Here is a 24,014-nt window from a genome sequence, read left to right as displayed (position 1 = left end):
CATGATGTGACATGGGAGCCATTTTGTGGTGGTGCCCACAGCACCAAAGGTCCAAAGGTCCAAAAAGGCTGGGGACTCCCACCTTACCCCATCACAGAGCTACAATACCCAGGGCTCCGTAACTGGAAGCCCCAACAGGTAAACTGGCCTCTCCCCTTCATGTACACAGAAGAACAAGAGTGCTCCTTATTCTAGGATGGGCAGATGCTACAGAGCAAGGGTGCAGAGTCTCTGTCAGTCCAAGGGCCAAATTCAGTTTTGGAGAAGCTCTCAGGGGCCGCCTTCCTGTGGTGGGCGGGGCTGAAGCCAAAGTGGGCAGGGCCAAAAATTATTATTTATTTCACTTCTATACTGCCCAATAGCTGAAGCTCTCTGGGTAGTTCACAACAATACACAGATAAAAACAGCATAAAAAATTAAAATATACAAACTTCAAAACAGTTTAAACAGTTAATTACAACAGAATACTAGACATATACAGATTGCTGGCATAGATGCCCCATCATAAGCCATTAAATGCCTGGGAGTAGAGGGCAGTCTTAATCTGGTGCTGAAAAGATGACAGTGTTGGTGCCAGACAAGCCTCGGGGCGGGGGGGGGCACCACTGAGAAGGCCCTCTCACTTGCTGCCACCTTCCAAGCCTCCCTCTGAGGAGGAACTCAGAGGCCCCAGATGTTGATCGGAGCGTCCGGGTAGGTTCGTGGGAGAGGCATCCCATCCGGTATTGATGCCTCGAGCAGCGTAAGGCTTTATAGGTTAAACCAGCACCCTGAATCGGGCTCGGAAACATACAGGCGGCCAATGCAAGCCGGCCAGAATTGGTTTTATACGCTCAGACCTTCTGGACCCAGTAGGTAATCTGGATGCTGCATTTTGCACAAGCTGAAGCTTCTGAACAGTCTTCAAGGGGAGCCCCCCGTAGAGTGCATTGCAGCAATCTAATTTGGAGATTACCAGAGCATAGACAACTGAAGCCAGGTTATCCCTGTCAGACAGGGGCACAGCTGAGCCACCAACTGAAGCTGGTAGAAGGCACTCGGTGCCACTGAGGCCACCTGAGCCTCAAGCGACAAAGATGGTTCCAGGAGGACCCCCAAGCTACGGACCCGCTCCTTCAAGGGGAGTGGCACCCCATTCGGAACAGCTTGAGCACCTTCCATCTGGTCAGAAGAGCCAGCATATTTTTCTTCAAGGGGTTCATCACATAAGGCTATTTCACAATTTACCAGGGCTTCCGTTTCTGCATTCTAAGCGAGGTAAAGATCAGCTCTTTACACAGAGAAGTTCTCCACAGCCTTGGGGCAGAGCGCGAGTGGTGAATGAGTGGGTCTCCCAAGTAGGGATGTCGCGCGAGCCCGACTGGGACCGGGAGCCTGTCAGCCACCCCCCCCCCTGCAACCCCCAGACTGCACCCACCGAGCCCGTCCTTGCTCACGCCCACTCGCGCCCTCCTGGACTCACCATGACCCTGTCCAGCAAGCGCCCGCCGTTTTGCCATGAGGCATAATGCCTCTAATATTGCGCATATTAAGCTTTCCCGGGCCCCAAATTGCACATATTTAAATATGCTCATTTTTAAAATCCCTTTTTTTATGCAGAAAAAAAAGGCAGCAAAATGGCGGGCACTCACCGGATGGGGTTGTGGCGAGTGTGGGTGCCTCGCCAAGCTCGTGGGGGCTCAAGCGCACGCCGGGGGGGGGGCGGTGCTTCAGTGGGTGCCCAGAGAACCTGAGCTGGGGCGTGTTCGCACATCCCTACTCCCGAGGGCTTCAAGTCTCTCTCACTCGCTCTCTGCAAAGCAGGGGGTGGAGCGTGTGGCTTCGTTGCTGACAGCCATTTGCTTGGGGAGCCGCTGTCTTCATCTTCGTCCTCCCCGGCCAGCTCCATGCTCGCGTTGAACCTCACCTGGCCTGGCCAAGAAAACTCTCCTCCCAGCCCAGCTCAACAGGCAGACGTGCTGGAGGAGGGGAGCGGGGAGAGCAGTTGCGACGTGCCTGCTCTTCCCAATGGCTTTTTCTTCCTAGGCTGTGTTTATAGCGGGAACCTCACATTCGCACACAGCCACTGAAGTGGATCGACATTTAAATAGTGGATTCTCTCAGATTTCCTTTAGTGGGATAAAGATCAAATACAGCTGGATGTGCCCTGGGGGTTGATGGCATCATGTAAATGACCAGCAAACGTCCATGAGTGAGCAATCGTGAGTGCACTATAAATGCGTCATGTAAAGACAGCCTAAAGCTCTTACTGCCAGCAACGGCGCCTTCGGAGAATGGGGGGAAGCTGCACAAAGGCCAGGACGCTGCCTGTGCGCAAAAGGGGGCATGGATGGTCATCTGGGGAATCCCAGAGGGCAGGACTGAGACCCCAGGGCGGCTGGATCCGGCTCCAAGGCTGCTGGTCCTGCACCCCTATAACAAAAAAGGGCTCTTATTTTTTATTATTATAGTTCTGGCTTGGTAATAAAGCAAAATTTGAAAGTGCAGTTACACTAATATGATTTCTTTTTTTAAAAAATGAACAAGGAAATGGTGACTGCAAAGTAGAACTGTCTAATTGATTAAAGCCTGGTGGTCAGCAGGGGCAGGAGCTATTTCAAAACACAAGCATGACACCTTTGCTGCCTGAATTCTGCACTCGGGAAACACCTCATTCTTCTTGGCATATTTTTTTTGGAGGAAAAATGAAATAAGGATTATTATTTTTTAAATTTATTATTTATTATTTAATTTATTAATCGCCCATCTGGCTGGTCACCCAGCCACTCTGGGCGATGTACAACATACAATAAAACAATAAAATTCTACAATAAAAAAAATTTCTAAAATACCCTAACCCGCCCCAAATGCCTGCCTGAACAGCCACATTTTTAATGCATGACGGAAGCTCATTAAAGAGGGGGCATGGCGGAGTTCCCTAGGGAGGGAGTTCCACAGAGTGGGGGCCACTACAGAAAAGGCCCCCTCCCTCGTCCCCACCAGCCTAGCTGTCCTGGCTGATGGGACAGAGAGAAGGCCATCCGAGGCTGATCTTGTTAAGTGGCCTGTCTGGTACTGCTGGAGGTGCTCCTTAAGATAGGCTGGGCCGGAACCATATAGGGTTTTAAAGGTCAAAACCAACACCTTGAATTTGGCCCGGAAAACAACTGGTAACCAGTGCAACTCCTTCAGCACTGGAGTGATGTGATCTCGCCAGCAGCTGCCTTTAATCAGGCGAGCCGCCGCATTCTGTACCAGCTGCAGCTTCCGAACCGTCTTCAAGGGTAACCCCACGTAGAGCGCATTACAGTAGTCTAAACGAGAGGAGACCAGGGCATGTACTACCAATGGGAGCAGATGGTCGGGAAGGAAGGGGCGCAGCCGCCGTATCAGATGGAGTTGATACAGCGCTGTCCGGCTCACAGCTGACACCTGAGCCTCCATGGACAGCTGGGAGTCCAAAATGACCCCCAGGCTGCGGACCTGGTCTTTCAAGGGTAGCCGTACCCCATTCAACACCAGGTCAACATCCCCCAGCCTCCTCTTGTCTCCCACCAAAAGTACCTCGGTCTTGTCAGGGTTCAGTTTTAGCCTATTCCTCCCCATCCAGCCACTCACCGTCTCCAGACATTTGGACAGGGATTCTACGGCCAACCTTGGTGAAGATTTGAATGAGAGGTAGAGCTGCGTGTCATCCGCATATTGATGACACTGCACCCCAAACCTCCTGATGATAGCCCCCAGCGGCTTCACATAGATGTTAAATAGCATCGGGGAGAGGATGGAACCCTGTGGCACCCCACAAGTGAGTGGCCACGGGTCCGAAACTTCCTCTCCCAGTGCTACCCTCTGGTACCTGCCAGAGAGGAAGGACCGGAACCACCGCAATACGGTGTCTCCAATGCCCAACCCCTCCAGGTGGTCCAGGAAGATACCGTGGTCAACGGTATCAAAAGCCGCTGAGAGGTCGAGGAGAACAAGGAAGGAGCATTCACCCCTATCCAGATCCCTCCTCATATCATCTACCAAGGCGACCAAGGCCGTTTCTGTCCCATGCCCAAGCCTGAAGCCCGACTGAAATGGGTCTAGATATTCAGTTTCTTCCAAGTGTGCCTTCAACTGCACCGCCACCACCCGCTCAATCACCTTGCCCAAAAATGGCAGATTTGAGACTGGGCGAAAGTTGTTCAGAACTTGAGGATCCAAGGAGGGCTTCTTTAAGACCGGTCTTATCACTGCCTCCTTGAGGGCTGATGGCATCACTCCCTCCTCAAGGGAGGTGTTCACCACCACCCTGATCCCCTCACCCAGTCTCTCTCTGCAGCCCATAATGAGCCAAGATGGGCAAGGATCAAGTAAGCAGGTGGTTGGCCTTACAGATGAAAGCACCTTGTCCACTTCATCAGGAGGAAGAAGCTGGAACCAATCCCACAAAACTGGTTTGCCACAGGCCGCCTCTTGCTCACTAACTGTATCCACAGCATGCAGAGTAACACACCTAATCTGATCAATTTTATCTGCAAAATGCCTTGCCAAGGCCCCACAGGAGGCCTTAGAATGCTCCACTGGTTCCGGAGCCACAGGACCGACCAGGCTCCGGACCACTTGGAACAGCCTCCTGGGAGAGCACTCTGCAGACGCAATGGAGGCAGCATAATATTCCTTTTTTGCTGCCTTCACCGCCACGTGATAGGCTGAAGATGCAGCTCTAGCCCGTGTCTGATCATCTTTGGAGCGAGACTTCCGCCACCGGCGCTCTAGCCGTCTCACCTCCTGTTTCAGAGCTCGTAACTGCGGATTGAACCATGGTGCAGTCCGAGCCCTGTTCAGGGGGAGAGGGCGTTTCGGAGCCACCTGATCTAATGCCCCAGTGATTGCGGCATTCCAGCCACCCACCAGGGTCTTGACCGAGTGGCCGTTGGTGTGCCCCAGAGAATCCCCAAGCGCGTTCAGGAATCCATTTGGATCCATAAGACGCCTGGGGCGGACCATTTTAATGGGTCCTCCACCCCTGCGGAGGGGTTGTGGAACCGAGAAGTCCAACGTCACCAGATAGTGATCTGACCATGACAAGGGGGTGGTGGATATACCCCCGACTTCCAGATCACTCCCCGCTTCTCCAGAAACAAACACAAGGTCTAGCGCATGACCGGCTACATGGGTGGGCCCAGTTAGAATATGGTGCAGCTCCCAGGAGGCCATGGTCTCCATGAAGTCCCAAGGTGCTCCTGTGAGGATGGCTTCCGAATGTACGTTTAAGTCCCCCAACACCAATAAGTTAGGGGACTGCACTCGCACATCAGAGACCACCTCCAGCACCTCGGCCAGGGAGTCAGTCGTGCAGCGGGGTGGACGGTACACGAGCAGAATCCCCAGACTGCCCTTCGGGCCCAACCTCCAGTACATGCTCCAGTTAAAGACACATTTTAAAACATAACAAATGGAAAGACAATCAGAAAACTAACTAAATGTTGGCTTTAAAAATATTATTAGCCTACTTGTGCAAAAATGAAACATTTAAAACAACGGGAGACAAAATTGCAAATCTAGGGGAAGGACTGGCTGGCAGAAGTTGGCAACTGGCAGCAAAACCAGGACATGCAGAGTAAGTAATACAGAAAGCTGGGGAGTCCCCAATGACATCCCCAGTGGGCTCACCCTCACTCCTGTCTGGTGCATCAACAGGGCTTTACCAGTCCACACAGGACGGACTGGCACTGTGAAAGTCAGAAAAAATACAATACCTTTAAAAAGATGGGAACGGTAACCAAGGCAACACTGGAATACAAGATTCTGGATGCTCCATCCTAAGTGAATGAACAAATGAGAACCATTCCAGAGCTAATGGCTAGTGTGGAAGGAGATAGTGACAGCTGCTCATAGGAGACCACGGAGAAATCTAGCACTTTGTCATCCCTGTGAGTAGCACAGCAGGGGCATGCATCTCTGCATCTTCCTCCTCCCCATAAAAGAGCAGATGCACAGAAGAGGTACAATTTATGCATTTGTTTATTTAGCGCCATGTATGTCCTTTATAAAGTAAAAGAGAACAAGTCCATAAGAACCTAAGCTCAGCCCTGTGTGATCACACCAAAGGTCCAGTGAGTTCAGCATCAGTTTCCCATAGCACCCAACCAGGTAGGTAAAAGCATGACTAATTAGGCCACAATGGTTACCCCTGAACTGGCCCATAAGGCTGATGTTTCCACTGAGCTCTCCATTGCTGTTCCAAAGTCTCTGCCCCACCACCCACCCCAGCTGAGCTCAGAAACCAGAAGAAAGCCCAGCTGAGAAGATGACAGCCTTACGGGGGCACTGGCAAGGAAGAATCGGCAGGTGCAGGAGGGTTTAAGTGCCCCTCAGCATTGCTTCCCGATTCCCTTCCCCTTTCAAATGTGCCCTCTGCTCCTGGGTTCATGTTATCTTGGCAACTCAATTTGGGAACACACAAAAGGTTGCGAGATAGCATTTAATTCTACCTGTTTATGGGAAAGACCAGTGGGATATTGCAAAAGTCACATTTTCTCACCCTGCTTAACTGGGGTTCAGTAAAAAATGAAATGGTGCTCAGTCCATGGGTGTGGGAAACCTGGAAGGGGAGACAAGAAAAGAGGGAATCCCAAAAATAAGTGTGTGGGGGCTCAAATGACTGAGGACAAATATGCCTTCAGGCCTGGAAAAAAATGCCAAGTGCCCTGTTGTAGGCCATCCAAGCGGTGAAGCCAGGGTTCACTGGAGTTCTTCTGTTTAGTCCTCCAAGCCCTGCTGTTGCTCAGGAAGGCCTCATTTCCCCCCCACCAACCCCGTCACTTCTGGACGTGTTTGCGGGAGAATTGTCTTCACCACTTTTAAGCCGGGAGTGAAAGGCTCCGAGTCTTCCAGAATCAGGGCCCCTTGCAAGCTGCGTCGATCAGCATCGCTCAATTCGGGGCTTTCATAGTGGATCCTGATCCATGGAGATCCTAGAAGAGAGGGAAAATAATGTTTGCTGTGATCTACCTGTCTCCCTCTGAGGGCTACTGAGAAGGATAATGGGAAATTAATGGTAGGAAGAGAAGGGAAAGTGGTCCTTGAGGGGTGGGGAGGTGGCATTCCTCCTTTGATTTTAGCACCAACTCATTAAATGCAGTTAGGAATCAAGATGATGGTGACCCGTAGCTTCCTGTTTTAAAATGGTGGCCAGCTCAGGATGCCATCATGTTGCCCAACCACCACCCTCACTGGGGCCTGCAAACTGACCCCCCCCCCCCCGATTTATCCAGCCTAGGCAGCCTCTGTCTTTTGTGCACAGATTTTGCAGAATGCCCAGTTCAACAATAACTACAATAACAGCGGTAACGTTTGCTGCATTATTGGGGAAACAACTCTGCATAGGGTCATGTTGTGCCGACTGTTTAGAATTGTACCGGGCTTGGCACACGAAAGAGCACTGCATATACTGGTGGAAGAGCAGGCCTAGCAGAAGGAGGGTGCGCAGTAATGGTCCCCATCTCCACGGCACGCGTGCTTGTTGGCTGCACGTGATGGCCCTACGAGGAACAGAAGGAGGGTAAGGAAAGCACAGAAGCCAATCCCCTGTGAGCAGAAGGCCACAACTCCTGGGGCAAATGCTTTCCTGAGCTTATGGACATCTGTGCCTAGCTAGGGACTTTATTGCCGACTTTGGTGTGTCCAAGAAAAGTAGCACCTCTTCCTCTGCTGGGAGGACACTTGGATGGAGGAAGGTGGCGTTTGACAGCCAGAGGCAGGAACATCAGAAATGCTTAGGAATGTAGGAAGCTGCCTTATACTGAGTCAGCCCATTGGTCCATCTAGCCCAGTACTGTTGACATGACTGGCAGCAGCTCTCAAGGGTTGCAGACCTGGAGAAGCCAGGGGTCGAACCAGGGACCTTCTCCATGCAAAGCAGGTGCTCCATCACACTGAGCTATGGCCCCTACCCTTAATTAGTTCCAGGCCAAATCTGGGTGTCCACCTAGATCTGCACTGACTGGCTCTGCAGGGTCTGAGGCAGAGAAGGGTCTCTCTTGTCACCTGCTCCCTGAGACCCTTTTATCCGAAGATGATGGGGGCTGAATCTGGGGCCTTCTGTGTAACAAGCAGGTGGAGGCAGCCCTGTCGCATGTGGCAGAGCCCCACCAGCATTCTTAAGAGCTACAGTGGAAGAACGAAAACAACGGCAGCTCTGGGATGGTTGCCCAAGCTGACTGCACCAGGAAAGGCCTAGAGCAGAAGGACCTGCTGTGGGATTTTAACCACATCAGCCTGGTTAAAGACTCCAGCTACTGCGCTTGGGCTCTGAATATTAGTTACATGCCGCTCCCTTGGGGGCTGCAGCCTCCCGTTTTCCTGATCAACTGCTGACCTGTTTGCCGGCCACATACCAGTGTGATTGCTGGAAGCAGCCCACGAGGGGTAGGACAGAGGTCGCTAACACTGGAGGAGCCATAACTCAGTGGCAAGACACATGCTTCGCATCAGAGAACTTGCTGAAATTCGTACACCTTGGCTTGAAACACAAACCTCAGCAACTCAATATGAAGGCACATGCTACAACCCCAGAGTTCTTCTCTGGCTTGGACTTTATCTGAGCTAGAGAAAAACGGAAACCACTCCCGCCCAGGAGCCTCCATGCCCCTTCCCTCCCCTGCTCTTGCTTTCCTCCTCCTCCAGTGTCAGGCAGGCCAGAGAGAGGGGGTTCCCTTCCTCCCCAGCGTCCGGAGTGCTGCTGCACAGTGACCCAGGCACTGGAGGGAGAGAGGACCTGCTCTCCATCAGGGAAGCAGGTGGGTGGGGTGCAGAGAGCGGTCTGCAGGCTCACAGAGGGGAAGGGGTCAGAGCCTGTCGCCCTTCAAGTGATGTCACTGGGGTCCAACCAGATCCACCCTGCAGGTCTGGAGTTCAGCAGATGAGAAATGCTGGCTCAGCACTTCTAGTCTGCTCAGTCACAGCCATGTGGAAGGTTGGGCTGTGCATTTTAGACTGGGCAGCACTTGTGTTCTGGGTCCTGAAAAGATGGCAAAACTCCCACTTGACCTCCTGGTGGATCACAGCCCCCCGCCCCCAGTGCATTGCAGGCTGTTACCTTTCTTCACTCGCTGCCCCACGGAGAGCAGCAGCTCAGCACCCACCCGGTGGTTGATCGCTTGCCCCTTCTGGGTGCGGCCAGCTCCCAAGCCATGTAGCACCCAAGCGATGGGCAAGGCGAGAATCTGCTGAACAACCCCTGTGGAGGAAGGACAGGAGGACAGTTGGCCAAAGGCCACCGCCACCTCCCAGCCAGCATGGGCAGGAAGGGCAGGGCAGCAAGGAGTCTTGAGGCAGAGAAGACTGGGGCGATGGATCTGCAGTGATGGGTGCACAACTGCCTCCCTTGAAAGCATCTGCCGCTGGTGGAAGAAGGCAGCCCCCCACCCCCACCCCTCTCAGAAGAGGCATGAGGGAGATGGGCTCTGGGAGGAAAAGGAGCAACCCCAGCCCCACTGCAAACCCTTTCCTCTTGGTGTGGAGCACGACAGAGGTGAAGAAAATTCTGCACGGTGTGGATAGGGAGAGGTTTTCTCCATCTCATAATACTAGAACCCAGGTTCATCGCGAGAAACTGAATGGTGGGGGATTCAAGAAAGACAGAAGAAAGGGCTTCTTCACGCAGGGCAGAGCTAAGCTGTGGAATGCACTGCAACAAGATGTACTGGTGGCCACCAGCTTGTTGTTGTTGTTGCTGCTGTTCAGTCGTGTCCGACTCTTCGTGACCCCATGGACCATAGCACGCCAGGCCTTCCTGTGCTGCGCTCTCTCCCGGAGTGTGCTCAAGTCCATATTCATTGCATCGGTGATGCTATCTAGCCATCTCATCCTCTGCTGGCCCCTTCTCCTAGGAGCAGACACATTCATGGAGGAGGGGGCACTCAGTGGCTAGTCACTGGTGGCTGTATATTCCCTCCAGCATCAGAGGCAGGACATCTCTCAATACCAATTGCGGTGGAACGTGAGTAGCGGGAGGGCGCTCGTGTCCTACTTGTGGGCTTGCCATAGGGGCAGCGGGTTGGCCACTGTAGGAACAGAACATGCTGGACTAGAGAGGCCTTTGGTCTGATCCAGCTTCAGGCTCTTCTTATGTTCCATCTCATCCAGTCTCCTTCTTGCCATTGTGGCAAAACTGGTATCTCTCAGAAGCCCCAAAATAGGGCATGACGGTAATGGACTTCTCCCACTCCCCAGCAACTTTTATTCAGTGGCAAATTGCCTCTGAAAGGGGAAGTTCCACATAGCCATCATGACTAGTAGCCCTGAGTAGACCTCCCCCGCCCCAACCAAGAATTTGTGTCTATGATGAAGTGGGGGTGGGTTGCTCCAACGTGCCTCATGGTATGCTTGTTACACTGATCCGCAGACACTGTCTGCAACCTACTTCTTACTGTTCTGTGCAAAAGCCAGTGCCCGCCTCGAGAGATGCAAGACATCGTGCACTTTTCCTCTTCCTGGCTATCGCCCACCCTCTCCTCCTTATCCAAGCATTTTCCTCTCTTGCCCTTTTAGCAAGGAATTTGTGTCAATTCCAGCTGTGCACCTGTTCACCTGGGTACCTGGTTAATCTCGTCTGCCAATTTCTTTTCACAGAAACAACAATCAAGCAGATACACCACCTGGCTGTTTTACGAACCTTAAGCCCTGCCAATGGCACAATCTCATCTCATGATTCAGCACTAAGGAATTGCGGGCTCTGTTTTCATTCCAGGAAAAAGAATCAAACACACCTCGGGGCAAGAGCCCCAGGTCAGTCTGATGGCGGACAAAAGCTACATGGAATCAAGTGCACAAAAGCGCCTGTCTGCATCTGCCCGCCAAAAACTCTTTAGGCGTATCTGGCAAGGCAGCTCTCCTGCACAGCAGCCATTCCTTTCAGTGGGTCTTGTGCAGGAGAACCTCCTGGCAGGCGATACCCCATCTCTTTCTGGATCATCCTCCAAGATGTGCGGTTAGGAGTCTGGGCTGTCTGCAGCCATTGTTGTGTCAAACAGCCTTTTGCCTGGGGAGTCTCCAGAGGGGAGCCGGGGACTAACCCCCCCCCTTCTCAGCCATGGCGCTCCTCTTCCCGAAGGGCCCGCTGCCCTGAAGGAGTGGGGCCGGGGGCCCAGGTTCTGCTGGGGCGGGGGGGGGCAGCTCATTTCACAGCTTGAACGGAGAGAGAACTGGGGCCGAGCGGCCACGGCCCCGCGGGCGGGCGGGCGCGCGCCTCCCCTTCAGAGGGTTGCGGGCACGGCCGTGTGCAAGAGGGGCGATCCGGCGGGGCGCAGCAGGCGCGTCGCCTCTCCTCGCACCCCACACCGTCTCCCCGCTGAAAACCAACGCTTGCCCGGCCGGGAAAAGCGCCCCAGGCGCGCGCGAGGCCGAGGCAGAAGCCGCTCGCCCCGGCCCCGGCCGAGCCCCGCCGCGCGGCTGCCCTCGGCGCATCCGCCGCCCCCGCGCAGAGGGGCGCGCGGCCCGCCTCGAAGAGCGCGCCGGCGCTGGCCGCGGCCGAGGCCCGGCGGGTCCCCGCCCCCCGCGCCGGCCTCCGTGCTTACCGTCGCGCTGCGCCGCCAGCTCCTCCTGGGCGCGGGCGCGCCGCAGCACCCGCAGGCGCTGCGCCTCCGTCCCCGCGCACAGCGCGCGCGCCGCGGCGGCCGCCACGCCCTGCGCCTGCAGCAGCGCCTGGAAGGTGCGCCGGGCGGAGCCGTCGTCCAGGGCCCGGGCGACGCGGGCGGCGCCCTCCGGCGGCGAGCCGGCGCTCCCGCACTGCCACAGCAAGGCGCCTCCTGCGGGACAGACGGCGGGCGGGCGTCAGGCTCTGCGCGGCGCGGCCGCCTCCCGCGCAGGCCCCTTCCAGCGGCCGGCTGCGGGCCCCGCCCGTGGCCCTGTGGCCCCGCCGGGGCTGGCGGGAGGCCTCCGCGGGGGAGCGCGGGCGGGCCGGCGAGGCGTCCAGCGCGCCGGCGCCTTGCCCCGGCGGCGGGGCGGCGCGCCGGGCCCGCTGCGTGGCGGCCGGGGTGGCTGCAGGAGCCGGCGGCCTCGAGCCCAGCCGCCCGCCCGCCCTTCGCCCGCAGCCCCCGCGCCGCGCTCGCGGCTCCCCGCACAGCTCGGAAACCCCAGCGAGCCCGCGGCGCCGCCCGGCAGGCGGAGCCGGCGCCGCCCGAAGTTTCCCCTTCGCTTCCCGCCGGGAAAGGCCACGAGGGGGAAAGACCGACGGGCGGCGGCCCGAGGCCTTCTGACTGAGTGCTCGGGCCGGCCGGCCGGCCGGCCTGCGCGGAAGCCCCTCCGCGGCGCGGCCAGGGCCTTCTTGGAGGTGTTGGTCTGGGCCGAAGCTGGAAGTGATCCCGGGGCGGGGGCGCTGTTGCAGGACAGACCTGCGGGCCATGGCGGAGCTGAGCGCTCCCACCTGCCAGTCTGCAGCAGGTGCCCCCCATTACAAGAACAAATGTGGGATTGGGATCACATGCTGGACCCCGAGTAGATCACACCCTCCAATCGCTCATTTTTCCAAGATACTGGGAAGGGCTGCTACATACACATGCTAGAGCGAGGGATTCCTGGGTTTTGTCATCCCGGGCCTCCTGGAATGATTAAAACTGTTCAGGGGAGGGATAAAGTTGGTGAAGTTGCGGTCACATAAATGAATGGAAGTTAGTGAAGTTGCTGTCACATGAATGTTTCGTACTGTGTGTACTTTTACTATGTTGTACATATCTTTGTGACCCGTGAAAAAGCAGGTAACAAAGATGGTAGAAATAGCAGTAATAACAACAACAAATAATAATACATGACTAAATAAATCATTTATACAACTTACGATACATAAATACTTTGGGCCCAGTCAGGTGTAACTTTGGCACTGTTCAGACATTGCTACCTACTGGGGAATGTATGTTCATTCCGGGGACCCAGCAGAAAGCAGCCTGGCCACACACAGTAGTCGACATGGACAAAGGCTAATAGAGTTTTGCCAAGAGAACACGCTGATCATAGCAAACACGGTTTTCCAACAGCACAAGAGGCGACTACACATGGACATCACCAGATGGTCAATATCGAAACCAGATTGATTATGTACTTTGCAGCCAAAGATGGAGAAGCTCCATACAGTCAGTCAAAACAAGACCTGGAGCTGACTGTGGCTCAGATCATGAGCTGCTTCTTGCAAAATTTCGGCTGAAATTGAAGAACGTAGGGAAAACCACTAAACCATTCAGGTATGACCTCAATCATATCCCTTATGAATAGACAGTGGAGGTGAGGAATAGATTTAAGGGATGAGACCTGATAGACAGCGTGCCTGAGGAACTATGGACGGAGGTCCATAACATTGTTCAGGAGACAGCAACTCAATCCATCCCAAAGAAAAAGAAATGCAAGAAAGCCAAGTGGCTGTCTGATGAGGCTTTACAAGTAGCTGAGGAAAGAAGGGAAGCGAAAAGCAAGGGAGAAAAGGGAAGATATATCCAACTGAATGCAGAGTTCCAGAGAATAGCAAGGAGAGACAAGAAGGCCTTCTTACATGAACAACGCAAAGAAATCGAAAACAACAGAATGGGAAAGACTAGAGATCTTTTCAAGAAAATCGGAGATCTCAAGGGAACGTTTTGGGCAAAGACGGGCATGATAAAGGACAAAGCAGGCAGGGACCTAACAGAAACAGATGAGATTAAGAAGAGGTGGAAAGAATACACAGAAGAACTATACAGGAAAGATCTTAAATGTCCCTGATAGCCATGATAGTGCGGTCACTGAACATGAGCCGGACATCCTAGAGAGTGAAGTCAAGTGGGCCTTAGGAAGCGTTGCTAACAACAAAGCTAGCGGAGATGACAGTATTCCAGCTGAGCTATTTAAAATCCTAAAAGATGATGCTGTTAAAGTGCTGCACTCAATATGCCAACACATTTGGAACACTCAACAGTGGCCACAAGACTGGAAAAGGTCAGTTTACATTCCAATTCCAAAGAAGGGCAACGCCAAAGAGTGTTCAAACTACCGCACAATTGTGCTCATTTCAAATGCCAGCAAGGTTATGCTCAAAATCCTACAAGCTAGGCTTCAGCAGCATGTGAACTGAGAACTACCGGAAGTACAAGCGGGGTTTAGAAGTGCAAAAGCTGGTTTGAAACTCAACATTAAAAAAATGAAGATCATGGCATCTGGCCTCATCACTTCCTGGCATATGAAAGGGGAAGAAATGGAAGCAGTGACAGATTTTACTTTCTTGGGCTCCAAGATCACCGCAGACGGTGACTGTAGCCATGAAATTAAAAGACGCTTGCTCCTTGGGAGGAAAGCTATGGCACACCTAGACAGCATAGTAAGAAGCAGAGACATCACCTTGCCGACAAAGGTTCGTATAATCAAAGCTATGGTTTTCCCAGTAGCAACGTATGGCTGTGAGAGCTGGACTATAAGGAAACCTGAGCGCCGAAGAATCGATGCTTTCGAACTGTGGTGCTGGAGAAGACTCTTACGAGTCCCCTGGACTGCAAGGAGGTCAAATCAGTCCATCCTAAAGGAAATCAACCCTGAGTGCTCATTGGAAGGACAGATACTGAAGCTGAAGCTCAAATATTTTGACCACCTAATGCGAAGAGGAAACTCCCTGGAAAAGACCCTGATGTTGGGAAAGATTGAAGGCAAAAGGAGAAGGGGATGGCAGAGGATGAGATGGCTGGATAGCATCACCGATGCAATGAATATGGACTTGAGCACGCTCCGGGAGAGAGCGCAGGACAGGAAGGCCTGGTGTGCTATGGCCCATGGGGTCACGAACAGTCAGACATGACTTAACAATTGAACAACAACAACAGAGAAACAGGTTCCAGACACACAAGCACAGTGCAAATGAACACATGTATGGCAGGGTTGCGGCTTCTCCATGCACTGTTTCACCGCTAACTGGAGAATTTGTTCTCCGAGAGGACTTTCAAAGAGACTTTAGCATGAAATAGTTGAGTAAGAACTAATATTTATATTTAATTCTACTTGTTTGAGCCTGAATAGAGACAATGGTTTCCTGTCCCACTACAGGTGTTAATTTGCTTAGCAATGCTACAATGATTATGTTGTCACCAATTACTGCTGTTGTGAAAGGTAACTATGCATATTTTGCATACCTTTAAGCTCTAATTGAATTGTCAGAGGCTGTACTGTTTGCATTTCACAAGACTGTTGATTTTACTGCAATCCTATGCATGTTTAGGAGCAATCCCCACGCTTGCTGGGAAATGCTGGGAACTGCAGGATGCTTTTCTATCTGAACATGCATAGGATTGTGCCCTAACACAGTATTCCTCTGGAAGTGCTCGTTATCTGTGTCCCCTGAGTGCGCACAGGAGCACCTGGACAGTGCTAAAGGCCGAGGCGCTGGACTAAGGAGGCAGCATGAATAGGTTTGTGTGGAGAAGATGGTTTAAGTGGGTGAAAGGAGCCTTAGCAGCAACTCATCCAAATGTAGGACAGTAGGAGAGCCCTGCCGCCGGACCAGACCAGTGGCCCATCTCGCCCAGCATCCTGTTCCTCACAGAGGCCAGCCAGATGCCCCAACGGGAAGCCCACAAGCAGGACAGGAAGGCAAAACAGCAGCTCTCGCCTACAGTTGCACCCAGCAACTGCGGCACGAGTGACCTCGAGCATGTTGCCCCTGCTGCAGATCCAGAGGAGGGAACCATGGCCTGGCCTCTCTCCCAGGATTTGTCCAGACGAAGAGACCGGATGCTGTTGGAGAGAAACCCCAGGAGGCCGGGCCCTGGCGGGCTCAACTGAACTTGCCACACCAGGCAAGGCACCTTCCCACCTCTCCCTCACACTTGGATGTCTGCGGTGCCTGTTCCAGGCCTCGGAGGGCCCTTGGGCCAGACCCCCTCCATGCCCCCCCCCGGGAGTCCGCCTTCCCCGCGCCCTGGTCACCCACTGCTCCTCCTCCTCCTCCTCCTCGCTCCCACTTGCTTGCTTGACAGGAAGGGAGGAAGTAGGCCGTGGCCTCTCCGGCTCCTCCTCACCCTGCCGTTGTCTGGGCCAGAGCAAGAGGCAGGGGAACAAGCCAGCTGCGCTGGGGAAGAGGAGGAGCCACTCTGGGGGCTCTTGTCAGTGGCCCCTGCTGGGTTGTGGGCCCTCAGCAGGTGCCCAGCCAGGCCTGCCCTTGCCGCTGGCCCCCCCACACACGCCCGCACACATCACAACGAGAGGCAGTTGTCCAAAGAGCAGGACACAGCCCCATTCATAGGTAATGAATGCCACGAGGGCGCCCACCAGTGCAGACCTAGCGTGGTCACCAGCTCACGGAGATCCGCAGGGCCTCGTCCTTCCAGGCATTCCAAGGATTCGAGCACCTCCAAGGAGTGACCTACTCGGCATCCCAGGGGCCCATCCATCCTGCTGAGCACTGCGGCTGTGCTGATCTTGAGCTGGGTCCCAACGGACATCTGAGAGAGAGAGAGAGAGAACCTCAGGTGGAACATCCATGTTTGGTGCAGGAAGAAAGCAGCATGTTCAACCCTCCCATTGGTAGGGAGGTTGAGGGAGTAGGGCTCTGTCTGAGGGCTTTGGAGCTGGTTGCAGGACAGACATCGGAACAGAATTAGGCAGGGCAGTGCACAGCCCCCCGATTCACTTCAGATGCCGATTTGGACCTTCTGAATTGCCCCTGCTTTACTTTGGACCAATTTGGACCTGATCCAATTCCCTTCAGATTTGGATCCAAAGCAAGATTCGGATACCCGAATTATTCAGATTTTATATTTTCCCACTAATTTGCACTGGAAAACAGAAACAACCATAATCTTTTCTGTTTTTATGATAAATACATGAAATCTGGGTACCTGGCAGCCTCAGTAGAGGTGACTGAGCCTGCCAAACCTCAAGACAGTTTGGGCCAGTAGTTTTTGTGCTAGGTGCAGGTAAAAAGTGCTTTTTTCAAGAAACAAACCAAAGGTAATATCAAAAGGGAGGGAGGTTGGGTGTTGGAGGTGATTAGGAGGAGGCACTGTCCCAAATCTCTGTAGGCTTTTTAAAGTGCAAATAGCCCCTGTCCCCAGCACCTACCCATTCAGCTTTGCACTGGATGACGGCAGGCTCCCTGTGGCTGGATGGAAGGCACGTTGCCTGGGGAAACGGGGCAGCTCCGGGGAGGGGCGCAGCAGGCCCCCTCTTCCGACACAGCAGGAGGAGACGCTGCTCCTCTTGCCGGGCTGCGCTGCCTGCGCCCACCCCCTCGACCAGGACCTCCGGGCACTGTGCCTGGCCCCACACGCTGCTGCCCTGGACCAGGATGCGCTAATGGACTGGGGGCAAGCCAGCCTGGCTCACACACACACACACAGCATGCACGCACACAAGAGCAGAAGAAAAGGAGATACAGGAAGAAAAACTACTTACAAGCTGGGGGGCGGAGGGAGAGCGCTGTAGAGCCTAACAGAAGAGAATGGGGTCTGGGGGGAGAAGCTGTATTTTTTTTAGAAAGAAGAGTTGAAATGGGAAGGGAAGGAATACAGGAATTAAGAAGGGTGGGGCAAGGGGAGCCAAAGAACAAGGCCAGGAATGTACTTTTTGAAGGGTTGGTTTTTGGTGTTTTTTTAAAAGAAAGGATCTAGAAAAGAAAGAGAGGGAAGACAAATAGGAGCAGCTGAGCTGAGAAGGGATGGGTGGCAGGGAAGAAGGATGGCGAGCGCAGCTGCAGGGGAACGCGCCGCCACGCAGATCTCGCCAGCCGGCTCTCTCTCGCAGCGAAACGGAAGCCGACCGGCCGTCGCCTGCTATATGCGGCACTCCCCCGCCCTCCTCCGCCACTGTCGCTGATCGGGACTGTGGAGCTGCGGTCAGCCCTCACTTGGCACTAGATCTGCTGCTCGCCAAGGCTCACCCTCCCTCCTCCTCCTCTCCCCTTCCCCCTCGGCCCCCCTCCACCCCCCTTCCTGATCTTTCTCAAGTTGATACATTTTACAGACAGGCTTCCTGGGCTTCAGAATAGCTCTGACTCTCCCAGATGCCCCAAGGTGCTTCGGGGCTATCCTCACCTGCTTAGGAGCTCAGCGAAGCTCCCCTGAAGCCCCCCCTCCATTTGCTTCAGGATTCGGTCTTGGCTCCAAAGCAGTGCACAGCCCTAGAATTAGGGTGCATGCATTCTAAAAGCCCTGTGGCTTCACAATTGCAGTCCAACACATCTGGAGGATGCCACACTGGGGAAAGCTGGGTTAGGCCATGCTAGGGGCTCGAAAGACCTCCAATTGCACCAAAGGCCACCAGTCCTACACTCCCTGTGGATAAATGGAAGCATCTGATATTGAAATCTGTCTCTTGCACTAATTGGAACACGGGGTACCAGCAGGGGAGAGCCTGACACAGCCAAATTCTTCCCTTGGGGTTGTGCGATCCAGCACACACACACCCCGCAAGAGGATTCGGCCCCACATTCCAGCACCCATGGAGCTGGAAGCAGTGGCTGCCCTCCCCTGGCTGACTCACCAGGCTTTGTGCCAACTGCTGGGCGCTTTCCAGGGTGGGGTACAGGGCAGCACTGCCGAACTTCACATCCAGCACCAGGGCAGAGATATTCTCTGCAGCCTTCTTACTCAGGATTGAACCTGTGAGCCAAGAAAGAGAACGTAAGAACATGAGGTGAGCCCTGCTGGATCAGACCAAGGGTCATCTAGTCCAGCACTCTGTTCACACAGTGGCCAACCACCTGTTGACTGGGAACCCACAAGCAGGGCATGAGGGCAACAGCACCCTCCCACCCATGTTCCCCAGCAACTGGTGTACATAGGCTCACTGCCTCTGGTCCTGGAGGTAGCACATGGCCATCAGGACTAGTAGCCATTGATAGCCTTCTCCAGGAATTTGTCCAACCCCCTTTTAATGCCTTCCAAATGGGTGGCCATCACTACGTCCTGTGGTAGTGAATTCCATAGTTTAACTGCGCTGTGTGAGGGAGCTGCTTTGGTGATACAGAGCCTTGGGAGGAGTTCATGCCTGGATGCAAAGGGACACATCCTGTTCTGTGGGACTGCCCTTTCTTCATGGTGGGCTACGGCAATCCTGCAGCCCTTTGTCTGTGAATTTGCCTAAGCTGCTTTAAGGCCAGCTTTAAGTTGGTGGTGGCCATGTCCATAAATTAATAATGTGTTGTGTGAAGTAGTATTTGCTTTCATTTGTCCTGCATCTCCCATCATTAAGCTTCACTGGACAACCCCAGGTTCTGGTATTATGAGAAAGTATCCACTTCCTCCACACCATGCCTCGTTGCGTACACCTCTATCACTCCACCCCCCGCCCCCCGGTTAAGTCATAGTTTTATAAGCTAAAAAGCCCCAAGTCTTGTAACATTTCTTCTCAAAAAAGATGTTCCAACCTCTGGTTCATTCTGGTTGCCCCTTTCTGCACTTTTTCCAGCTCTGCAACATGCTTTTGAAAATGTATACAGAACTGTACACAGTATTCCAAGTGTGGCTACACCATAGATTTGTATGATGGCATTACGGTATTGGCAGTTTTATTTTCAGCCCTTTCCTAATGAACCCTAGCATGGAATTTGCTTTTCCACAGCTACCAGACACTGGATTGATGTTTTCATTGAACTGTTGAGATCTTCTTGTGTGTTGACCCGAAGATCGCTTTCCTGGTAAGTCACTGCAAGCTCAGATTCCAACAGCATGTATGTGAAGTTAAGAGTTTTTTTGGTCATTTGCCAATTTGTTGCCCATTCCCCCAGTTTGGAGAGATCCTTCTGGAGTTCTTCACTGTTCCTTTTTGTTTTCACCACCCTGAATAATTTGGTGACATCAGCAAACTTGGCCACCTCGCTGCTCATCCCTAATCCCAGATCATTTATGAACCAGTTACAAAGGGCGTAATAGTTATCCTTGGGGGGACCCCAGTTTTTACCTCCTTCCATTGTGAGAACTGTCCATTTTTTTCCTACTCTGCCTCCTGTTCTTTATCTAGTTACTGATCCATAAAGGAACCTGTCATCCCATGACAGCTAGACTGCCTGATAGGAGCCTATAGTGATAGACTTTATCAATAACGTTTTGAAAGCCTAAGGATACATCTCTGCATATCTGTCACACGACACAATACACTCAATGCACCTGAGCAGTGCTAAGTAGGTGAAAAATAGTGCAATCCTGTGTCGATGTAATACCACAACCCACAACATTGCACTGATGTCCTTGCACCCGATACCGTTTCCCTGTTTAACTTGCTCAACTTGCACGGCCGGTCAAAGTCTTGGCCTGCTAAGGAGCTGTAACTGCATTTCTAAAACCTAGACTCGGGGAGCTTCCAGATGGACGGCTCCCAGTGCTACCCACCAAAAGACACTGTGCAGCCATCTTGCCTCTCCCACTTAAATGGATTTTCTGTGGTTTAAAAAAACTCGGAAGGAGCTGGAGGAAAACACAGGAGGGCTACAAATGGAACACGAGGTCTTCAGGACCCTTGAAAAAGTCTACGAATTTTATTGCTGTGCACCCCCTTGGGAGGTCTTCTGCCTTAAAAGGTGGCCAAGAAATATTTTAATAATATTAATGATGATGATAAAAATAATCATAAAAATGGAGATGAGGCAGGATGATGGCACCATAAATGCCTCATCCGGAAGCACAGAATACAACGGGAAAATCAAATAAGTTAGGCACATACAAGCAGTATGTGCTGTTTTAGTAGAAGGAGCCCAAAGGGACTCGGCACCAGCCATTATAGGACAGGATCTGACCCCATACCTGTGATGAGCGGCAGGCTGTCCACAGTAGCTGTGACATCTCTCAGGGCATAGAGGATCTTGTCGGCTGGGACCAGCTCTTGGCTCTGCTCCACGATGCAGCAGCCAACCGTCTCCAGGATCTGCTTCATCTGCAGGGGGACAAAGGGGGCTCCTTCACACTGAGCTTTTATCCTGCGATTGAGATGGCTCCTTCACGGAAGTTTGCGGGCTCTTTACATGACGCTGTCTCCTGCACTAAATGCCCTTTGTTCCGTTAGGCTGAGAAATGGTCACCCAGGGAGCTTCTTGGGTAAGTGGAGATTTGAACCTGGTCCTTCCCAGTCCTGACTCGACACTCCAAGATGTGGGGATGGCCACCCATTTGGATGGCTTTAAAAGGGGGTTGGACAAATTCGTGGAAGAGGAGAAGGCTATCAGTGGCTACTGGTCCTGATGGCTATGTGCTACCTACAGTATCAGAGGCAACGAGCAGGTACAGCAGTTGCTGGGGAACATGGGTGGGAGGATGTGTTGCAGGATGTCCTGCTTGTGGGTTTCCTGTGGGCAGCTGGTTGGCCCCTGTGTGAACAGAATGCTGGACTGGATGGACCCTTGGTCTGATCCAGCAGGGCTCTTGTGTTCTTAACTGCTACAGCACACTGTCTTTCCATGACTACCTGTGAACAAGGAGCAGAGCCCTTGTGTCTTGTACTTGGGAGAGCCCAACTGGGGTGTTCTCTGTCCAAAACACAGAGGGCCGCAGGAAAGGGGCATGGCATCTGGGGAAACCCGGACGGCCAGATTAGAACCCAGGTGGTCTGGAGTTTCTGTGCCCTGGTCTAAGAGATGCCCAGCCGATGGCTCTCCTCAAGCTTTTCCACCAAAACCTCCAAACAAGGTGCAATGAGGCCCCGGATCGGATTAGAGACATTTCTGTAGTGGAGGGTGTGGAGCTGCCTTGTGTTGAGCCAGATCTTTGGTCCAGATCCTGGCAGCAGCTCGCCAGGGCCCATCCCAGCCCAAATATCTGGGGCCCTTTCATCTGGAGATGCATGGGAATGGATGTGGGACCTTCTGCATGTGAAGGGGTTGGTGCCATTTATTTCTTTCACTGTTGTGTTTTTAATTGTGCTGTTCATTTATTTGCTTTTTTATGACTGTTTTACTTTGTTTTGTTTTATTTTATTCTTGGTCTTTTATTGTTAGCCAAATTGGGTTCCATTTGGGGGGGGTGAGATATCAATTAGTCAGTCAGCAAGCATGCGCCCACCAACATGCCCTGGCCTCTCCTGCCTGGGATGGCAAAAGTGCCAATGGTCAAGCACCAGCCATGCCCCCCGCTGCTGCTCCATCCAGACAGCCATGCACCCCCAACAAAGCCCCCGGTCCCGTGGTCGCCACTGTTGCGGCGTGGGGCAGCTCACCTGCTCTGGGCTCTGGCAGACCATGAAGCCAGGCACAGACTCCAGCTTGTCCAGGGTGCCGCCAGTGTGGCCCAGGCCTCGGCCACTGATCATGGGCACCTGGTCAAAAGAAAGAGGAAACTCCTGCCACCAAATTGGGAGAGGCAGGCAGGGGGAGTGATCCCCTTGGCAACTGATGGTGAAGGGGAGCACAGCATTATTCCTGGAAGCAGGAAGGCCCCCGCCCCGCCCCGCCCAGGCCACGAAGGCCACTGGGTCTTCTGGCTCCTGCTTACTGTTTCCAGCATTTGAACATGAATGGCTCCATTTGAGTAGCCAGGAGAGAGACAGATTTAAACTCCACCCCTTAACCCCAAATCCAAAGAGCAGATTTTAGCCCCTCACCCCACCCCTTCTCTGTTTGGTGTCCCTTGGCTCCCTTTTGCTGCCTTTGTTTAAGCTGCTTAGGCTTCTTGGAGTTCAGGATGGAGTTCTGGCCAGGCAGGGAAGTTGGGCTTGAAGGTATATGATGCCCTTGGGATGCTGTTCTGTTCCCCTGGATCTTGTGCCTGTTCTTCTAGGCCAGCCTTCCCCAGCCTGGTGCCCTGCAGATGTCTTGGACGACAGCACCAATCACCCCCAGCCATCATGGCCGCGCTGGCCAGGAATGATGAGAGCTGTCGACCAACACATCTGGAAGGTGCCTGGTTGGCGGCGGCTGTTCTAAAACTGTTTACTCCCATATATTCCAGGGCCTGCAAGCCCTATTAGCAGCAGCAGCAGCACAGGCACCCTCTAGCTACCGCTGAGAACTCAATGCCCCTTCTTATTCTGGGGCTCCTCTCCCCCTCCCTCCTGCTGTTACATCTTGCTGGCTCCAGTAGGAACTCTGGGACTTGCAGCTCTTGAGACAGTATGTCAGATAAGGAGGCACCTACCTCTCCCTGCCCCCCGGGCCAGGAACCACTCTCTGTTCAAAACGTGCCTTGTTCTTTTTTAAAACGGCTTCTGATCAGCTTCAGCAACCTCTCAAGATCTTACAAGAGTTGGACATAAAGGAAATAAGTCTGCATGGACCTATTTAGCACTCCGTTTTCTCCTGGGAATGGGCTTTCATCCTAGCCCCCCACCCCTGGACTCTGGGAAACTGTACCACCACCACCCGCCATGCACGGGGCCTATCAGTGTTGCTGCCCGACCATGCATCAGGCAGGTTCTCTTCTGTTCTAAAAATGTGCATAAAAGTGCTACGTGAGCATTTATGTGTGCATGCATCCATCCTTTTGAGAGAGAGAAACACACTTCTTTCAAAACTGCAAAATGATTTGGAGATGCAGGGAGGGGGAGGCTTCTTGGTGACTTCTTTGAAGGCAGCAGCTCAGCACCTGGCATAGCCTCAGACTTCGGCTTCAGACTTTCAGAATTGCTCCCCCACCCGACCCCCAACTCAGCCCTGGAGATGGGAAGATGCATTTGAACTGACCGCATTGAGGGCTTGTTGTTGTTCAGTCGTTTAGTCGTGTCCGACTCTTCGTGACCCCATGGGCCATAGCACGCCAGGCCTTCCTGTCCTGCGCTCTCTCCCGGAGTGTGCTCAAGTCCATATTCATTGCATTGGTGATGCTATCCAGCCATATCATCCCCTGCCGTCCCCTTCTCCTTTGGCCTTCAATCTTTCCCAGCATCAGGGTCTTTTCCAGGGAGTTTTCTCTTCGCATTAGGTGGCCAAAATATTTGAGCTTCAGCTTCAGTATCTGTCCTTCCAATGAGCAGTCAGGGTTGATTTCCTTTAGGATGGACTGATATGAGCCCCCTGGACTGCAAGGAGGTCAAAAGAGTCTTCTCCAGCACCACAGTTCGAAAGCATCAATTCTTCGGCGCTCAGCCTTCCTTATAGTCCAGCTCTCGCAGCCATA

At 53.2% G+C, this 24,014-nt stretch overlaps 1 protein-coding gene across 10 annotated transcripts in view; it reads right to left on the bottom strand.

Moving 5' to 3' along the window:
• Positions 1 to 5,452: 5,452 nt before the first annotated feature.
• Positions 5,453 to 24,014, bottom strand: part of TYMP (thymidine phosphorylase) — a 52,407-nt gene continuing 33,845 nt past the window's right edge. For 7 of the 10 annotated variants that reach the window (XM_084808896.1, XM_084808893.1, XM_084808895.1 and 4 more), the window contains 7 exons: positions 22,120 to 22,218; positions 20,715 to 20,844; positions 18,457 to 18,575; positions 16,256 to 16,418; positions 11,544 to 11,774; positions 9,065 to 9,205; positions 5,453 to 6,941 (listed from right to left, as the gene is read on the bottom strand). In XM_084808896.1, the coding sequence (XP_084665022.1) occupies positions 6,763 to 6,941; positions 9,065 to 9,205; positions 11,544 to 11,774; positions 16,256 to 16,418; positions 18,457 to 18,575; positions 20,715 to 20,844; positions 22,120 to 22,218 (1,062 nt within the window). In that variant the 3' untranslated portion in view covers positions 5,453 to 6,762. Of the gene's footprint in view, positions 6,942 to 7,358; positions 7,509 to 9,064; positions 9,206 to 11,543; positions 11,775 to 16,255; positions 16,419 to 18,456; positions 18,576 to 20,714; positions 20,845 to 22,119; positions 22,219 to 24,014 lie in introns of those variants that run through there. The other 3 variants (XM_084808897.1, XM_084808891.1, XM_084808899.1) reach the window with 2 other exon arrangements.

Source organism: Heloderma suspectum, chromosome 7 (assembly GCF_057233095.1).
Source record: "Heloderma suspectum isolate Gila_16-S chromosome 7, 16-S_ref, whole genome shotgun sequence".
Classification (NCBI taxonomy): Eukaryota; Metazoa; Chordata; class Lepidosauria; order Squamata; family Helodermatidae; genus Heloderma; species Heloderma suspectum.
The sequence above is the reverse complement of the archived record's forward strand: the minus strand, read 5'-3'. Positions and strand labels throughout refer to the sequence as shown.